Source organism: Lipophrys pholis (genome assembly GCF_963383615.2).
Source record: "Lipophrys pholis genome assembly, chromosome: 1".
Lineage (NCBI taxonomy): Eukaryota > Metazoa > Chordata > Actinopteri > Blenniiformes > Blenniidae > Lipophrys > Lipophrys pholis.
In genome coordinates, this window is record NC_137635.1 from 755,927 (window position 1) to 773,359 (window position 17,433).

The 17,433-nt window shown below is 45.3% G+C and overlaps 1 protein-coding gene across 1 annotated transcript in view; it reads left to right on the forward strand.

Moving 5' to 3' along the window:
- The window catches only part of ntn2 (netrin 2), a 38,990-nt gene that overhangs the window by 1,919 nt on the left and 19,638 nt on the right, over nt 1-17,433 (forward strand). The window contains exon 2 of the mRNA XM_080475386.1: nt 8,184-9,455. Coding sequence (XP_080331512.1) covers nt 8,405-9,455 — 1,051 coding nt within the window. The 5' untranslated portion in view covers nt 8,184-8,404. The remainder of the gene's footprint in view (nt 1-8,183; nt 9,456-17,433) is intronic.

Genomic DNA, 17,433 nt, shown 5'->3' on the forward strand with positions numbered 1-17,433 from the left:
CTCCGGTAACAGACTCCAGTACTGAACCACTCAGCAAAAAACTGACTTTGAATGGTCTTCAATGAGAAATGTCTGACTCGACACCACATTGCATTTGATGTCTTTTTATATCAGACTGATTTTTCTCCTTGACCCTGCACTTATTTTTAAACCTTAAGATGAATGTGGTGCGATAAAGTGCCCAAATCGTACCGACTCACTCATATGTTCACTGGCTCCACTTCAGAGGTGAGAATGACGTTCAAATGCTGTCTCTCTGCTGACTTAAGTGGCCGTGTGTTTTCTATTTGAGTGACAAATTGGGTGTGTGTGTGTGCTTACCTTTTCTGTTTAAATACTCGTCATTCGTCAGCGTGACACCCAAGACGTCTCTCACGGTGGGAAGAAGGTCCAGAGGCAAAGATTCGCATGCTTTATCCTGCCACTTCCTGCACCCTGCTTGGCCTGTGTTTGTTAGGCACACATTTCATCCAGATGCAGAGTGATGTGTGTGTGTGTGTGTGTGAGTGTGTGAGAGAGAGTGTGAGTGTGAGGTCCACATGTGTTTGTCTATCCCCACTGCAGTGCTTTCTCGAAACCTATCATTGAGTTTGTCTGTCGTGAATACACGTCTGTACTGAAGGTGTGATAGCCTGAAAGAGGATTTCTATTTTCTCTCTGTGATCCAGTTTGACAATAAACTCTTATTTGTCCTCTCAGATCTGCACGACTCACTGAAATCCCCCAAAACTATGCAAGGACACCGAGCGAAGGAACATGCTGTTAAAATAGCATGTGTCTTCCATAAAGCTGGGAAAGCTCTCTGCTCACGTAGTAGCATGTCAACACAAGTCACACCAAGAGACAGTTATTTAGGGCCTTGACACTCTGACCTGGTGTGCAGGAACACTGACCCAAGCTGGGATTTAGAAAGAGGGGAGAGTAACAACAGAGGGAGAGGCCGAGCGCTCAGGCATCCTCCATGATGACTTCATGTGTGATGTCTTCATCAAGGACTCTGTAAATGCAGCTACCACACAGCATGTGTTTGTAAGTCAACAATGTGTGTGTTTAAGTATAGTCAACGCAACCTTGCGAGTACTCTAAGCACTTAATAAAATTATTTGTGGGTTTTTTCCCCCCGTGAGTTCAAAGTGACTCTGTGCTTTCGGCTGTGGGGAAGAGGTTGTTCTTGTGCAATGGGAATAAAAGACTGTTTTCCTGTTATAGGGGGGCTTTTTGGGAAAAACCACGGCTCCTGCCTACCGCAGCCACCCTTCAAAGGGCTTTGAAGGAGCGTTCACCTCTCGTCTCCTTAAAGCCTTCCATCCCTCTAAACGAGGCACTTCCTCTCATGCCCACCAACACCTAACCTGCCCGGCGAGCTGTGGGCTACGTTGTGCTTACGTCCGTGGGAATTGTTCAATAAGGGAGTCTTAGGTTCTCCCACAAATTCCAAACAAATCTTAGGAAGTTGAACCTTTTTCAGTCTCTGTATCTCAAAGGCAGTCAGTTGGTGGTGTGCTGAATCATTGGGATGGAGTTTGCATGTTGTCTCTGTGTGAGTGGTGCTGAGTAGGTGTTTCTCCAAGCTTCCTCCCACAGTCCAAAAACATGCATTCAAGGTTAACTGGTCACAGTCAATCACTCTGAAGTGTGAGTGTGTGTGATTATCTGTTTCTCAGTGTTTGTCCTATAATGCCATGACAACCTGTCCAGTGTATGCTACGATCAGGTCCACGACCCCGGAACCCTAAATTCTATAAAAGGCTGGAGAAGGTGGATGTTTGGGGCTGAAGCCTGCGGAATAGTCAAAGTTGTTTCAGGAATTTTTGTTAACTTCTTTAGTTTTTTCCAGTATCGTCGATATCCCTGTGGCCTCACACAAATTCATCTTCAGTCTTTTCTTTTTGAGGCAAACATTACAACTTTTATTTTTATTATGACACGAGGGAACTATTATAACCCAGGTATTACATTAATGTGCTCCAACTGTTTTAAAGACGTGTGGCTGTTGAATTGTATCATGACTTGATGAAACTTATATATGAAGTGGAGAGGTGTAGAGATCAAACCCAGGTACAGTCTGAGGGCCACATGCAACACTTCCTTAGTTCTTGTCCGGCCCGTGAATGATTAATCTGAAATTATCAATCAAATGAAACTGATTGCACATGATGCATGTAATACAACCGCAGCAGGAACTGTGGTTTATTAAAACCATGTAACATAGTCCTTTTTATTTAGATAAAGTTCTGTTTAGTGTGAATGAGTTTGATTATACAAGCATTTAATTTTATTTAATTAAAATGAATTGTCCACCACAATATAGTGGTTGAAAACATGGAAAGACAAATAGTAAGATAAACTTTGGTGTCAACGGTCAAGTTATTTTTATGCCTCATTTCTTCCAAATATCAACTGTTTTTGTTTTGTGGATTTTAGAATAAAAGCGGAGTAAAGTTTTGGTATTGCAGTAGAAAACACAAACCGGACCTTGTATGTCTCTTTGGGTTCTCACGGGTTAACCCCATTGAACTCTGGGTCCAAGTTGACTCACCCATACCTGAAACCTTCTGCCTGCTCATGTTCTTCAACTCGCTCCAGCTCAAAAGTTTCCCACCGACACACACCGACCTCACCGGAGAGTTCGTCAACAGAGAAATATACCACAACTTGTCCTATCAGCCTTTCCCCTCCTCCTTTTATACGCAATACGGAGAGCACAACCTCCTGATGGAGTCTGTGAGAACCAGCTTGACCTCATATTCCACCTTACGCTGTCTGTCTTTTCTCCTCGCGTTCGGTTCTGGATCAGGTTCTGTTGATTTAAAGCGCTGCTGTCAGACTCGCCAGCCGTGTGGGCTGGGCAACAGAAGCTGCTGCATTCCTCTGCTGGGCGTTCAGTCTTTCTCCCCGTAGTGTGTCTCTCTCTGTTAGACAGAAAGGTAGAAAATATTTCACTCATATGTTTTATGATACTATCTGGATCCCCTGCTTTGTCTTAATCCACACAGGAACTTGTCAAACCCACGCTGTATTATCTCAGTTTTTCCTATCGTCGCCTATAACGACCAGTCAAGCATCAGCAGGGCTGAAGAAAGAAGAAGGTAAAACCTGTGTAGTTTTCATGTTAAACCTTCTTAGACACACGGTGAGACTCTGAGCATAAGCGGGCCTTAAAAATTTGTCAGTGATCCCCCCACTAATGACGCCCTCAGCTGTGAGAGCTGACCCCCTCCTGCCCTCTACCCCCCACCCCCCACCCCCCAGCTCCTCCTCCCCTCCTCTTCAGCCGCTAATGAATGCCAGGGAGGAACTATCCCTCAGTCTCACGTCCATCGCACACACACACACACACACACACACACACACACACACACACACACACACACACACACACACACACACACACACACACACACACACACACACACACACACACACACACACACACACTCTCATCACCAGGATATCAAGTGGATTTCAGTCCACTAATTGGTGACCTCTGTTCCCTGAAGCCTGTCAGTCAAATTCATTCAGTTTATTTAATTATCAAATATGAGAGTTGGCGAACATAAAAAAGTAGGATGTTATAAATGCTGAACTAGACATTTTTATTCATGATCACAGATTTTAGTATATGTTTTCTATATTCTCTGTTATTTCCTCTCTTTATGCGTCTGGTCTTTTATTCTGCTTTCTCCCAATCATAGGGCGCTGAGCTCGACCCCAGCGTTCAGACCGATGGGCGAATAACCAGTTAGCCTCCAAAACATTTTTTGGAACTGTGGAAAACAAAAACAGAAAATAAAGAGCTGTCAAGTTGTGAAGGATTGATAGTTGAATATGCATAATACGGTCCTTTAAAGGGATGATTAGGAGCTGAAATAATCTGTTCCGAAACATTTGCACTGGTGGCGGGCGGGGGGATTCCTGACCTGGTTGCCTTCTCATTCAGTGCTTTTATATTCATTCAGTGTGATTTTCTGTAATGATAATAAGAATGGAGGCTCCCCTGTTGTTGGCCTATTTGAAACACCCTCTATGGCTTTGAAGAGCCAGTAATAACCCCACAAGGGATTACTGTACCGGAGGCTGGAGGGCTAGCAGGATACCAGCATTGGTCCCCAGCTTGCTGTCATCTGAGACAGGCAACCCAGAAGACCTCCATTCACTCCCACTTTGAGTGTGGCCACCACGCCAACTCTCCAACAGCGTGAAAGGCTCCCACTTGGGATCCAAAGTGGCTCAGCTGTCCCTCTCCTCTCCTCACCTCCCCTGGCGCCCTCCTCTACACCCAAGCCAAATAAAGTCTCTCAGCAACTTCTGTTTTCCTAATCTGTGAACTCTGACAGAGGCGCCCACGCTTGAAAGAGAGACATCTCAACATGGGATGATCTCCCGGTGACAGGGAGAAGCTGAAAAAACGTTCCCTGGAATGTCTCCGCTGAAACCAACGGACCACCCTGTCATCTTCCTCTTCCTCACTTTCCAGGACTGTTTTCCTGCCTATGCCGGGTCCATCCTCTCCTCAGACACTTCTTTTTAAACTAAATTCACTCATGTCTACCTCGTCTTACTTCCCTGGCACTCAGCCATTAGAAAACACAGAATCTGACCTGTGTCCCGAACGCTTCAGTACTTTTATGCTGACAAACACATCTTTTTCATCGATCATTGGTTTTCCCCCAACCAACACGGTATTCAATTTGCAGAGACTGTGCGATGAGATATAGTTTATGATATTAAAAACTACAAGCTGTTCTGGAAATATACAGACTGAGGTTAGAAAAAAAGCTTTAAAAGGAGATAGATCAATTCTCTTGCAGCTTGTCTTATGATTTATCTGTGGCCCCGCCATAAAAATTGCTCTTCATAACACTTTCTGTTTATTGTTCCCTCCAATACTGACAGCAACTGTGGAGTGTTGCACATTAGTACAACAAGATGTGCTTTGCTTGTTATACACAATCAACAGTAAAGTGTCAAATTGACAATGTACTTCTTATTTATTGGTGAACTTATCGCAGCAAAAAGTGGCTTGCGAGCAACGTCGGTACCTGGAACTGCAAAGGGAAGCCAATGTGGGGAATATTTTAGACAGGAGGTTGATGGAACTCCGTTATTTGGCAGCCAGAGTTTGTTTTTAATCAAACCAAGTTGGAACATCCCTTCTGTAACCTTCAGGAAAAAGCAAACTACCAGTTCTCTCTGTTATGAGTTTTTGTGCAAAACTGCACGAACCATCTTAGCGTCATATTTACTTTACAAACATGCGAGTGGTATTGATCTTCTCATTCTGACTCTTGGCAAGAAAGTGTTTTTCCCAGAACTTCAAATAAATTCCTTTAATTGTTTTCTGGAACAATAAAAAAAAAAAACAACAACCTTTGTTTACATCAACAGTGTAATTGAATTTGCTGTCGGAAAAGCTTTAACCTTACCTGGGTTACTTTCCTAAAACATTTTGCAACGAGCCCGACCGCTTTGTGTGGCTTTCATTGTCTTCTTCACAGAGACGGAGACACTGGCCTGCAGCTGGCTGCTACCTCAACCACATTTAATGGAAGGCAATTTCTTCCCCCACTGATGGGAACTTTGCGGCTTGCTAAACACACTGACGGTGCTGAGAGGACATTTCTGTCCTCTTTCTCCGCAAGAACAGATTTTCATGGCTTGAAGGGTCAACGAGCTAAACCCCTGGTCCAACATCAAACACGCAGAGCTGACAGACACGGGAAGATTCTGCGAAACTGGCTCACATTTTGTAGATTTTATAGTGATATGGAGCAGGTCTCCAGTTTGTAATGAAGACCAGATTTGTTGGCCACAGTTTAGTGTTGTTGGACAGTCTACCAACAGTTAACGCTGACTGTGGGGCAAAGATCTGTTTCAGAGGGCAAACTGAGTGGAATTAAACAGCCGTGTCACTGCTCTCTCTCTCTCTCTCTCTCTCTCTCTCTCTCTCTCTCTCTCTCTCTCTCTCTCTCTCTCTCTCTGTTTAACCTACACGCTCATCTGCCAGACGTGGCTGACAGCACCAGACCCTGGAAGAGTCTCCCAGCCGACCCGACAGCACATGGTCCGCACCATATTTAGTCATCCAAAGTCCAGACGCAAACCGATCCACCTTAAGCTGTCTCCTCTCCATTTCTCCCACCATGTCTCTCTCTCTCTCTGTCTCTCTCTCTTTTATGTCCTTCCATTTACTCCCTCCTCCCTCCATCTCTGTCACTTTCCCTCTTTTTCTGCCTGCTCACATTCGTCTCTGCCCTTGCTCGCCCTCCCTCCCGTCATTTCTGCTTCATCACTGTCAGACCTCTTACGGTTTCCCTGTCTTCCTCGTACATCTGTCTTTTCCCTCTTCCCCGCTAAAACTCGTCTTTTCTTATGTTTATGTCCTGTTTTCCAAGTCTCTTGTGACCTTCAAACTTCCTCTTACTCGCTCAACATGTTCATCAAGTCTTTCCATCTGTTTCTTCTTCCCGACCTGTCCTTTCTCCCTCCGCCTCCCCACCGTCGATTTTCTTGGATGAACTTGCCACCGATGGAAGCGCGGCCAGGATGCTAACGAGTTGCTAAATCTATCGGCCGTGTCCCGCCTGGCGGGTGTCAGCCCGTCTTTTGGTGAAATTCTCTGGCTGATGAACTCCTGCCCCCTCCCCCCCCCCACAGACCTCTTACTTCACTCAGTCATACCTCCAATCTGTTTTGAATACTCCACTTTTTTCATTTACTATGCCTCAAACTTGATGACGTACTAAATAAAAGGCAAAAAGATTTTTTCAAACGTTTCAGAGCTGCCATACAAAGCTCTTCATATATTCTTCAGCACCACCATTCTGCTTCTTAAGCCCCTCACACCATTTTTCCTTTAACACCCAATCTACGCTTAAGAATAAGCCAAATGCCTTGGTTTAAGAACTTGAGCACAGAAGAGTGGTCCTATTTAGCCTTGTACTTGGCTCTTTTTTGAGAGAGAGAGAGAGAGAGAGAGAGAGAGAGAGAGAGAGAGAGAGAGAGAGTTGCTAGCTTTGGACCCCTCACACAATAATGGAACAAAACTTTTGTCTTTTGGACTTAAATCCATCTGTCTGCCTTCCCCTCTTCACTGGAGTGGATACAGAGGCAGCCTTTTGTTCTACCAAGATGAAGAGGGATGCTGTAGTATAAGAGGGAGTGTGAGGGAAGGAGGCGGCGGGTGTGATTCATTGTAATTTAATAAATACTTTGCAAAAAGGGGGCTTGGGGTTCCCTCTCAACTGCTCAGCTGTCTATTTTGAAATGGCACTCTTCCAGATTTGACACCCAGGCAAGTAAAAAGAGGGATTAGGGAAGGGAAAGCCTCAGGCCACATATATCTCTTTCCCTTTCTCTCTCTTTACTCCCAAGGCTTTTCTCTTCCTGTGCCCCTCACTCTTTTTCTTCTTGGGAGTGAGAGGCCTCTCGCCAAGCTGTGAGTGTATGAATGATGCCATCCAGGTACCTGTCTTGACCCCGAGAATAAGAAAGGCTTGAATGAACTCATACAGCTGCAGTCCTTCTAATGGGGAGTATAATCCTGTATCACTTTTGGCAGATTTTCTGGTTCAGCGAAAGGGAATAATGGGGTCTTTTCCAAGGTCGGCAGTGTGACAATAGTATGGCAGTGGTTGATTTGCTGTAAAATTCCTTAATAATCAGTCAATTCCAGCCATGTCCTTGTATATAGAGTGGTTTCCTTTTTTAGGACCAGTTCTTCCAGCAGAGGTTTGACCAGGGTCACACGCGGTCCACTGCTTCACAGCACCACCGGGGATTATGGGGTGACTTCTGCCGTGCTGTTCAAGCATGACCAGAAGGCTTGGCCAGTTTTGACCTGAATACAATTACTGAAAGAGGGGCGAGCATTGAAATTCAGGATGCAGTTACTTGCAGCCACTAATGTCTTTCTTTAAATGGTCACATCCTTTCTCTTGGCGCCCCCTCATCTCACTGTCTGATCTCTTGACAGGCTTTTAGGCAATGAAAACACTCACTTGTAACGGTACAGTCCAAAAGATCCCATTACATTTCCTTTTTAAGGTCAAATATAATTTTGTTTTGAAGATACACAACCTTGTTTTTGTGCAGTAGATCGCTGTCATATTCCATTATATGTCCAATTATGGTCAAAATATTTCGATGACACTGACCTTTCTGTTTCTTTCTCTCTCTTACAGGAAAGGCTCTGGTCAGCCTGAAGTGAAGGGTCACTGAGCTCAGACACTTCCCCTCCACTGACTCACAAGTATACACATATAGGGAAAAGTCAAACACAGGCCGCCACACAACTACAGATTTACACAGACTTTATCCGCTGAGGCTTTTAGGAAAGACACTTACAAGGCTTCTTCTTTGCATAAGTGTGGACACACATCAAAACACTGGCCCTTTGAGCAGGATGAGGGAACCTTGGAGGTGCCTGCTGGGTCTGTGCCTCCTGGCCTTCTCAGCCTCCACCCACAGTGCCACGAATCCCTTCGCAGGACAGCAGACCCCTCCAGACCCTTGCTATGACGACACAGGCGCAGCGCGCCGTTGTATCCCTGAATTCATCAATGCTGCCTTCGGTAAGGAGGTGATGGTGTCCAGCGTCTGCGGCCGGCCTCCATCCCGCTCCTGCAGTGTGGTGGAGCGAGGCGACGAGCGGCCCTCTGTGCGCACGTGCCAAATCTGTGACGCCGCCGACCCCCGCCGTGCCCACCCTGCTTCCTACCTCACTGACCTCAACTCGGCCCACAACCTCACCTGCTGGCAGTCAGAGAATCTCAACACCTCACCACACAACGTGACTCTCACCCTCTCGCTGGGGAAAAAGTTTGAAATCACCTACGTGAGCCTGCAGTTCTGTTCCCCGCGGCCGGAGTCTCTGGCCATATATAAAAGCATGGACTACGGCAAAACCTGGATGCCCTACCAGTTCTACTCGTCACAGTGCCGGCGAATGTACAATCGCCCCAACAAAGCAACCATAACCAAGCAGAACGAGCAGGAGGCTCTTTGCACAGATGGTCACACTGACCTCTACCCACTCTCCGGAGGACTCATTGCGTTTAGCACTCTGGACGGGCGGCCTTCTGGTAAAGACTTCGACAACAGCCCAGTTCTCCAGGACTGGGTCACCGTCACCGACATCCGCGTGGTGTTCAGCCGGCCTCAGCTGCCCCGGGAGCTCGGGCTCCCTGCCGGAGGAAACAGTGGCGGAAGGGACGATGACCCAATGGCAGTAACCTCCACACTGCCAACTTATTTCTATGCAGTGGGAGACTTCCAGGTGGGCGGGAGGTGTAAATGCAATGGTCATGCCTCACGCTGCCTGAAAGACAAGGAAGGCAAACTGGTGTGTGACTGCAAACACAACACAGAAGGGCCCGAATGTGACCGATGCAAGCCCTTTCACTACGACAGACCGTGGCAGAGGGCCAATGCTCGGGAGGCTAATGAGTGCCTGCGTAAGTCTTCATCTCCATCTTTTATTGTTGCTTCGCCTTTAAACACTTTGTCATTTGCTGCGTGTTGATGTCACTTTCTATAACGTTAAGTATTTCAGTCTGCAAAGAAAAGCAGGCCCTGTCTGACTTCTGGAATTTTGCAGGACATTGTACCTGATGGAAGGGCAGATGTGGCTGAGCTGAATTGTGCTTTCATAGCAGATTACTCAAGAATATTTTATGCCACACACAGTCACATTTCTAAGTTTAAAGTCACCAGTTAAAGCATGTTTTTTTAACCGTTGGAGAAAACCTGAGTACCTGGGGCAAATACATGTACAGGGAGAATGTGCTTTATTGTTTTTAAGTGATTGCCAAAGAATCACAGAAAACTAATGGAAAAAGTCCTTCTTATGGCTTCTCCTGGCAGTTGCTCTCAACTCTATTTGTTGACAATAATGCATAACCATGTGACACTTTATGATACTTATCTAATACTAAAAGCTGTGTGTATTAGTTTAATATTGGGAAATGTTTGAAAGTACTGCTTGTTCTTTCATTAGTTAGAGCTGTTGATGTCACAATTTTGTCACTGCTCATTTTCAGGATATGAGGGCAGCAAAATAAAGTGAGGCCAATAAACTGAGTTTATACACGAGTGCATAGGACAAGAACAGAGAGAGGAGGTAGAAAATGAGGCACTTAATTAGGAAAACCTCGGCTTGATTATCACGGAGTTCAATAATGTTGTTGCCAGAACTTACCGGATGGATTTCTGTTGATTCAGGTGAACAGTTGCGGTAGCTTGCCGTGGTTAAACTGACGACTTTAGCAATAGTTCTCAAGAAGTCCATGCGTTCGCGTCATTTCTCGTCAACCTCTTGCCTTTACAGTTACTCTACAGGAACACAGACCACTTTTGACAAAGTCATGTTCTCTGGACATGCCAGTGAAAAAAAACCCTCTTTCACAGAAAGAAGTCTAAACAGTGGATGACAACAGCTCTATTCATTGGCACGCTGCTGCAGCTAAGTTATCCAAGAATGTTATTTGGCAGTGTTGGTCTTTACCTCAAGACTTGCTTACTAAAAGTCATTTAGACAAACTCTGAAAGCTTGCCAAGAATATTTAAAGCAATTTTTGTGGCAATCGCTGTTAACGTGAAACGATTAGCTTTGCATTAGATGAACCTTTCCTGTGATAGGAGGCTTTTGATGTGCGTATCCCCACGTTATGGTTTTACCTTCACGCCAGGTTCATTGTGTCTTCAGCAGTATTTATTTTCTCATTTGTGAGTGTTTAGTCATTGGTAATCGTTTACTGAGGTTACTTTGTTAGTATAAATAGACATAGGTGGAACTTAATTCAGGTCAGTTTTGTTTGCCAGAAATATTATTTGTTAGCATAGTTAAAATAAAAACCATATCAAAAAAACATTGTCCTTCATTTAAAAACTTTTCCCATAATGAAATAAAATTGCAGAAAGAAAGGAAGAAAAAAAAAAACCAGGAGAACATTGAAAAATATTTGTATATTTTCTTACATGTTGTAATTGCCCTTGAGCTGGCCTGGGGTCATATTTAGCATTGAACATTGCCAGATCAGTTTGAAAAGGACAAAGAATGACAACGCCAGAGGGGCAGAACCATTTTAGCATTTAACTGGCCAGCAAATTCATTCTTTCCTCATTATGCACTTCCCATGCCAACTCTACCTTACTTTGGCTTCTCCAGTATCCTTGACACCCTCACTTACTCAGCTCACAGATACAAACACATACACCTAACACATCCTGTAACAATAATATCCTGTCAATCCCTCTGTGTTTTCTCCCTCATACTTTCACACACACCCTCTTTCAAATGTCCTGTAGCTGTTTCTGAAGTGTTACGCCCGCTTCCCGTAGATCTCTTCTCTGCGGGATTGATCTGTCACTCCTATCCAACAATTCTGGACTAAATAGCCCGGCTGCACTGGCCAACTGTGATGACTTAATCCCAGTGTTGATACAGGGCAGTTAAAGCCCTTTGCTGGTTGCACGCTATACCTGATCACACATCCAGACATGCCAAAAATCCAGTCCCTGCTCTCCCTAATTTCATGTTCCAAAAGCCTCTTTACAGCTTATTCCGGCACAACAGCTTCCAGAATATTCTTAAAGTAGCAGGAGAGCTCTTAAGAAGCCTCTCCTGCGTGTATTAAAGCCCATTTTCAAAATGAACCCACCCCTTGTTGATTTCACAGTTTGCTTTTCTTTCTGACATGGTGCACAAATGAGGGCTGAGCCCCGAGGCATGCCACTGTAGCTGTATTTAGACTGGAAAAGTGTGTAAGAGTGGCAACACTCCTGCAGCCCAGGAGTCCCATAGGTGTCAGGAGAGCTTTGGTGAGTTCCTCTGGTGTTTGGGTTGGAGGGAGAGCCCGAGAGGTCATGATCCTCTGCGCAGTGGTGACAGAGTTAAGCTGACATTCAGATGGCTTGTGAGCAATATGCAATTCAGAGTAGGCAGATGTAGATGTATTTCTTACTCTGCCACCAATTCTGTCAGTCTTTGACTAATGATGTACCTCATAGCTAGCTTCACCACTTAAATGATTTCACTTGCTCTCTCTCTCCCTCTCTCTCTCTCTTTCTCTCTCTCTCTCTCTCTCTCTCTCTCTCTCTCTCTCTCTTTCTCTCTCTCTCTCTCTCTCTCTCTCTCTCTCTCTCTCTCTCTCTCTCTCCCTCTCACATCCATCTTGAAGAAATGGGAACATTGTCCCTAATAGGCTCGTTTGATTGTTTTTAGATTTTGCTAAGTGTTTGACATGCCTTGAACTGAGATCACCGTCTGTGATCTTGGCAGGCTCGTGCACCGTCTCGAGACACAAGCCATGCACACACCGGCCCATCTGCTGCCTCCCTCTCGGTGAAATCAGCTTCAAGACACCGGTTTACAAAGCCCTGCTGTAGTAGTCAGAGAGTGCAGCCTCGTAAAGGACTGCGTCTGTTTGTATTGCGGGGGACACGATGGAAAAAGTTGTGATTTATCTGCCTGGATTTTGAGCCACAAGAGAGAATGAGGAAACAGATGGATATAAGCTATGCAGATACTGGTTGTGATGGAGTATTGGCTTTTCTGCTGGCACGACCAATGTCATAATGTAAATACTCTATGTTTACTTAAAAATATGAGACACTCTATCACACCATAATAGAGTCTGTCAGAGTCACTGTATAAGATGGAGAGGCCTCTTGTGGAGTCAGTGACAATGTGACATCCTGAGTAGATGATAATTTATGGTGCTGTAGTAGCTCCCTGCTCTTGGCTGGGTCCATAGCCATTTTGGCCTTGTTTGGCCGCGGCACCAAGCTGTTCTATTCTCCAGCCCTTCCTCCCTCTCATTTGTACTCAGCCTGCAGGACGTAGTTCTGCTCTGGGATGCAGTGAGCCCAGGGCCAGACACCATCCATCCCTAATGGACCAGCCAAGCCAGGTCTGCTCCCCGTGTTGTGCCAGGCACAGTAGAAAGCATTCATAGCATTAAACACAGAGGTCATGTGAATTGCCACTTTGGCTGATTTGCCAGAAATGCAGGTGAGCTGTGGATGTGGGTGCCCCTGTGCTGCAGTGGTTGGGTGTGGTGTTGGATATTTTGAGTAGGAAATGTAACCATTGGAGAATGAGGGATATAATACTGGGGAATTTCCTTTTAAATGGAATCAATCAACCTAATGACGATTCATTGTAGACTCCCGTTATACAGCAAACCATGTCAACACCTGCAGGAAATCCTACAAAGAGGCGTTACTTCTGAACAAGTTATTGCCTGTTGCATAATTTCAGCTATTAGATCACGTCTGCTCCACTAATGAAACATTGAATTGCAGTGTGATTTTTACAGCAGAAGATGGAGAAGCAGATCTTTCTCGTTGTGAAGTTGGAGGTCTTGTCTCAGGCCTGTTACAACCTGTTAAAGGGGAGCTTGTTGCTTTAGGTGACCTCGGTCTCTGTGTTTGGGAAACTATTAGCTGGACTTACAGGGACATTGACCGATGGGTTTCTTCGTGACTTGGTGTGTGTGAATGCTTGTGTCAGAAAGGGAAGCTGGCTGGAAACACATGCTCAGGACCATTGCTCGGATGAAGCTTTAATATCTCCACAAAGCTGGAAGCACAGACTCTCTTTTTCTCTCTCTTCATTTCCCTCACTGACAGGGGGGCAGATGGTGATTCGATGCTGATTAGAATTTCAAAATAGCCCTCCATCCTTTCACAGCCTTTTTCCTCCTTTCACATCTCCTCGGGAGGGCAGGCAGAGGTCAGGTCCGTGTTCCAGGCATCACACAGATTCATAACGACAGTTTCTTAAGTCCAGTGATTGAAAGATGATCTCATTCTTGAGCACACCACATATGGAACCATGGCACTCTTTGTGAGATTGCATGAATTAGGTAACATGAGCATCACCAGATTTTAAAAATAAATAAAAACGTGGTGTGTGATTTGTCTGTTTTTTGTTATTGCAACACAGTGTTGTTTAGTTTTCAGTGGAACAAAGCTAATCGTGCCAGAGATTTCCTGAGAAGATGGGAGAATTCAGTAATGGAGCATCTTGAAATTTTCCAATATGGCCAGTTGAATTGTCTATAAATCAGAGTGATATTAAACTCCATCTGAAGACTCAGACAAACATGGAAGCACACACACTTAAAATGTAAGGTCAACACAGTGTCACTAGCTGAAAAGCAACCATTTCATTGGACTGCATGGGAACACTGGAGAAGATGTGTGCAGGAATATGAAGAACGTGGAACCTAAACACTCTAACACCTGTCAGAAGATGCAGAGGTTCTGCGGGCCAGGCCCGGTGGGATAGAATCTGTTTTCCACTTTGTTGTGAAACAACAGGCTGTTAAAAATACTGTCGGCATTCACTGATTCAGCAAGAAGTCATGTTCCACAAGCAACTTGTTTAGTTTTTTGTTTATGATTGATTTGCAGAATGTAATTTGACATTGTCTGGAACGTACATGTTGATAGCAGGGAGATGAGGTGTAGTCTTCTGCTCTGGCCATCAGAGTTGAACACCGCTGCTCCACCGAAGATCTGTGAAATGCTCAATATACATAGAATTATGCAGTTATTTGATTCCATGCATGAACTATGTTGTTGCTCTCACCACCTTCCACCCTTCCTCCTGGTGTTGCTTGCCCCTAAAGGGGAATTTAAACTTCACTTACTTTCAGTACGACTCTGCTATATGCATTCAGTGGCGGTCGCCAAGGAAAAGAGAGTGAATTTAAAGAAAGAAAAGCTTCCTGTGCTTGGAAATAATTACCCAGCCACAGAATATCATCCTGAAATCATGCCTCTGGGGTTGTTGATGTGAAACTGGAGCTAGGTCACTGCAAGGCTGACGAGCAGAAGGTGTATAGGTTTTTGCTTTTGGGGATGTGTGTGCAGTTCCAGGATCTGGAATAGGACAACAAGCTTTGGTCTCTATGGCTGGTTTGTGCTGAAGCTTTTCTCTTTACTCTTCATTCTCCCTGTCATTATAGCATCTTTGGTCTTTGTCCAAGTTGCATGAGACGGATCCATTTTTCCTTCAATGAAGCCATACATAAAGACTTTGTGGTACAGATGGGACATAGTGAGACAAATGTTAAGGACAGCAAAGGGTCAAATAACAGCATTATTGTCAGTTGGCTTGACATACAGGCCAACTGTGTGTGTGTGTGTGTGTGTGTGTGTGTGTGTGTGTGTGTGTGTGTGTGTGTGTGTGTGTGTGTGTGTGTGTGTGTGTGTGTGTGTGTGTGTGTGTGTGTGTGTGTGTGTGTGTGTGTGTGTGTGTGTGTGTGTGTGTGTGTGTGTGTGTGTGTGTGTGTGTGTGTGTGTGTACATATGCATTTCATTGTACATGTGTGTCAGCCACATATAATCTAGTAGTGCGATGTAGCGTTTCATCCCCGTGCCAAAGCAAACTGGTGGAGCTGTAGTTTGTGCCCACCCTGCTCTCTCAGGCCCTCGTCGACTCTCTCTTACAGATGGTAGCAATCACCTCCTGAGGTGCCCGTCACCGCCGGCGCTCTCTTCCCCTCTGTCCTTGTGTAACTGACTCTAGTCAGAGATTAACTCTTTGCCTGGACATTTTCCTGTCTGCTAACTCTCATTTCATATATTTTCTGCTGAAATCAGCCCTTTTCTCCTCACATTGCATTGTTGGTGTTATGTTAACAGTTAGCCTTTTCTTATGCTTTCGCAAGCCTCTGTGCTCTGCTGCCTGAGAAAATATGTGGTTCTTGGCTGTCAGCCGGTATTACTGGTGGCAGCAAGATTCAGAGGCTATTAAGAGAAAATATATGTCTATTTGTTAACTGTGAGTGTATGACAATGGCTCTGGTCCATTTAACACAGTTCTTTTTTTCTGCCTTTGGCTGAGACAAGTCATCCGACTGATCGGCTGCTGTCAATCTGTTAGAATACTGAGCCGACTGTCACACAAGATTCAAAGCTTTTTTTATATTTCTGATGATATTCTGATGGACCAGCTTGAAAAGCCAACCTAACATTGCATTTTAATCCATGGATTTACCATCTCACCTTGACTGTACCAAGCTGTTTAAAGTGTTCAGCTATTAATGTGGTTAGAGCCATGGTTCCTCACCATTTCTACCCCCGTCTTGAGCCAAGGTGGTGAATTTACACAGTCTGTTCCATCTGTCACTTTCTATTTCTAAACCAGCTAAAGCACCTCATACGTTGCCCAGACTGGACCTCATGGATCATGGCTCTATATGCCAAGAGTCATGGCAAAACTAAAACTGTGACGATTTACCTTGGATTCTATTTAGTTATTTATTTTGTCGAACTGATTCTCCATGATAGTTTGATTGCAAAACATTCTCTGTTTCCCTGGCTGCAAGATGTTCCCTGTAGGGGGGAGAGGAGGAACAAGTGAGATAGTCCGAAAGTGAAGGCACATACTGGACAGAGATAACCATGCTTAGATGTGGGGAAGTGAAGTGGACCAGTGAGAGAGAACAGAACTAAAAACTCAACTCTCCACTGACATCAGGCCCCCCAACCTGGCATCCCTCCAGCCTAACCTTGTTAAAATCCTTCCTCGCTTGATGCCATGAAAGAGGAAGGGGAGATGGAGGAAAGCATGGATAAGGGACAAGCGGGACTGAGGAAAGAAATGTGTAAAAAGACGGAGAGGCGACTGGTCAGATGGGGTTTCATGAAGGTAAGAGGAGAGAAAAGCAGGTTTAGAGGAGGGGTGGGAGAGGAATTAAGGGGACTCTCAGTTCAAAAGGGCTCCCAAGAGCCTACACTTAAGCCCACGGCGTGAGGCTAACCACAGGAACCAGCAGAGGGAGGGGAGGCCTGAGATGAAGTGTCAAAGTTTGAAGCGAAAGATGTCTGTGTGGAAGAAGAGGAGCGAGCGAGTGGAGCCGAGGCGGCTTTGCTACGAAATAGTTCTTGCTCCTGTTCAGTCCCGGTAATGCACACAGCGGGGCGGCGGTGTTGTAGTTTCCTGTTGGTCCGGAGCTCAGAGTTCCTAAAACATTGTCTCAGCCTGTTGTTCACACATCGTTAGAGTCCATGAAGCCAGCAAAGTGTGCATCTGTTCAAACCTCACCTCATAATCACCTTTTGTCTTCCTTCAGCCGCTCCTTGTTTTGCGTTACTACCAGTTGACGCCGTCTCCCCATTGGAGTGTGTGTGTGTGTGTGTGTGTGTGTGTGTGTGTGTGTGTGTGTGTGTGTGTGTGTGTGTGTGTGTGTGCATAAATGTGTGTGTTTGTCCACACTGTACACTGCTTTTGCTATAATGAGGAGCTAATTAACCGGGTGTTCCCCTCGGTGCCCAGAGCAGGTGGCCGGAGCAGCCAGGTGGAACTCAGCCCAAACCCAGACACACACACACACACACACACACACACACACACACACACACATAATGGCGGGAGACCATACAGCAGAGAGTGTTTGGCCTAAGCACCAAGGGGGGGAA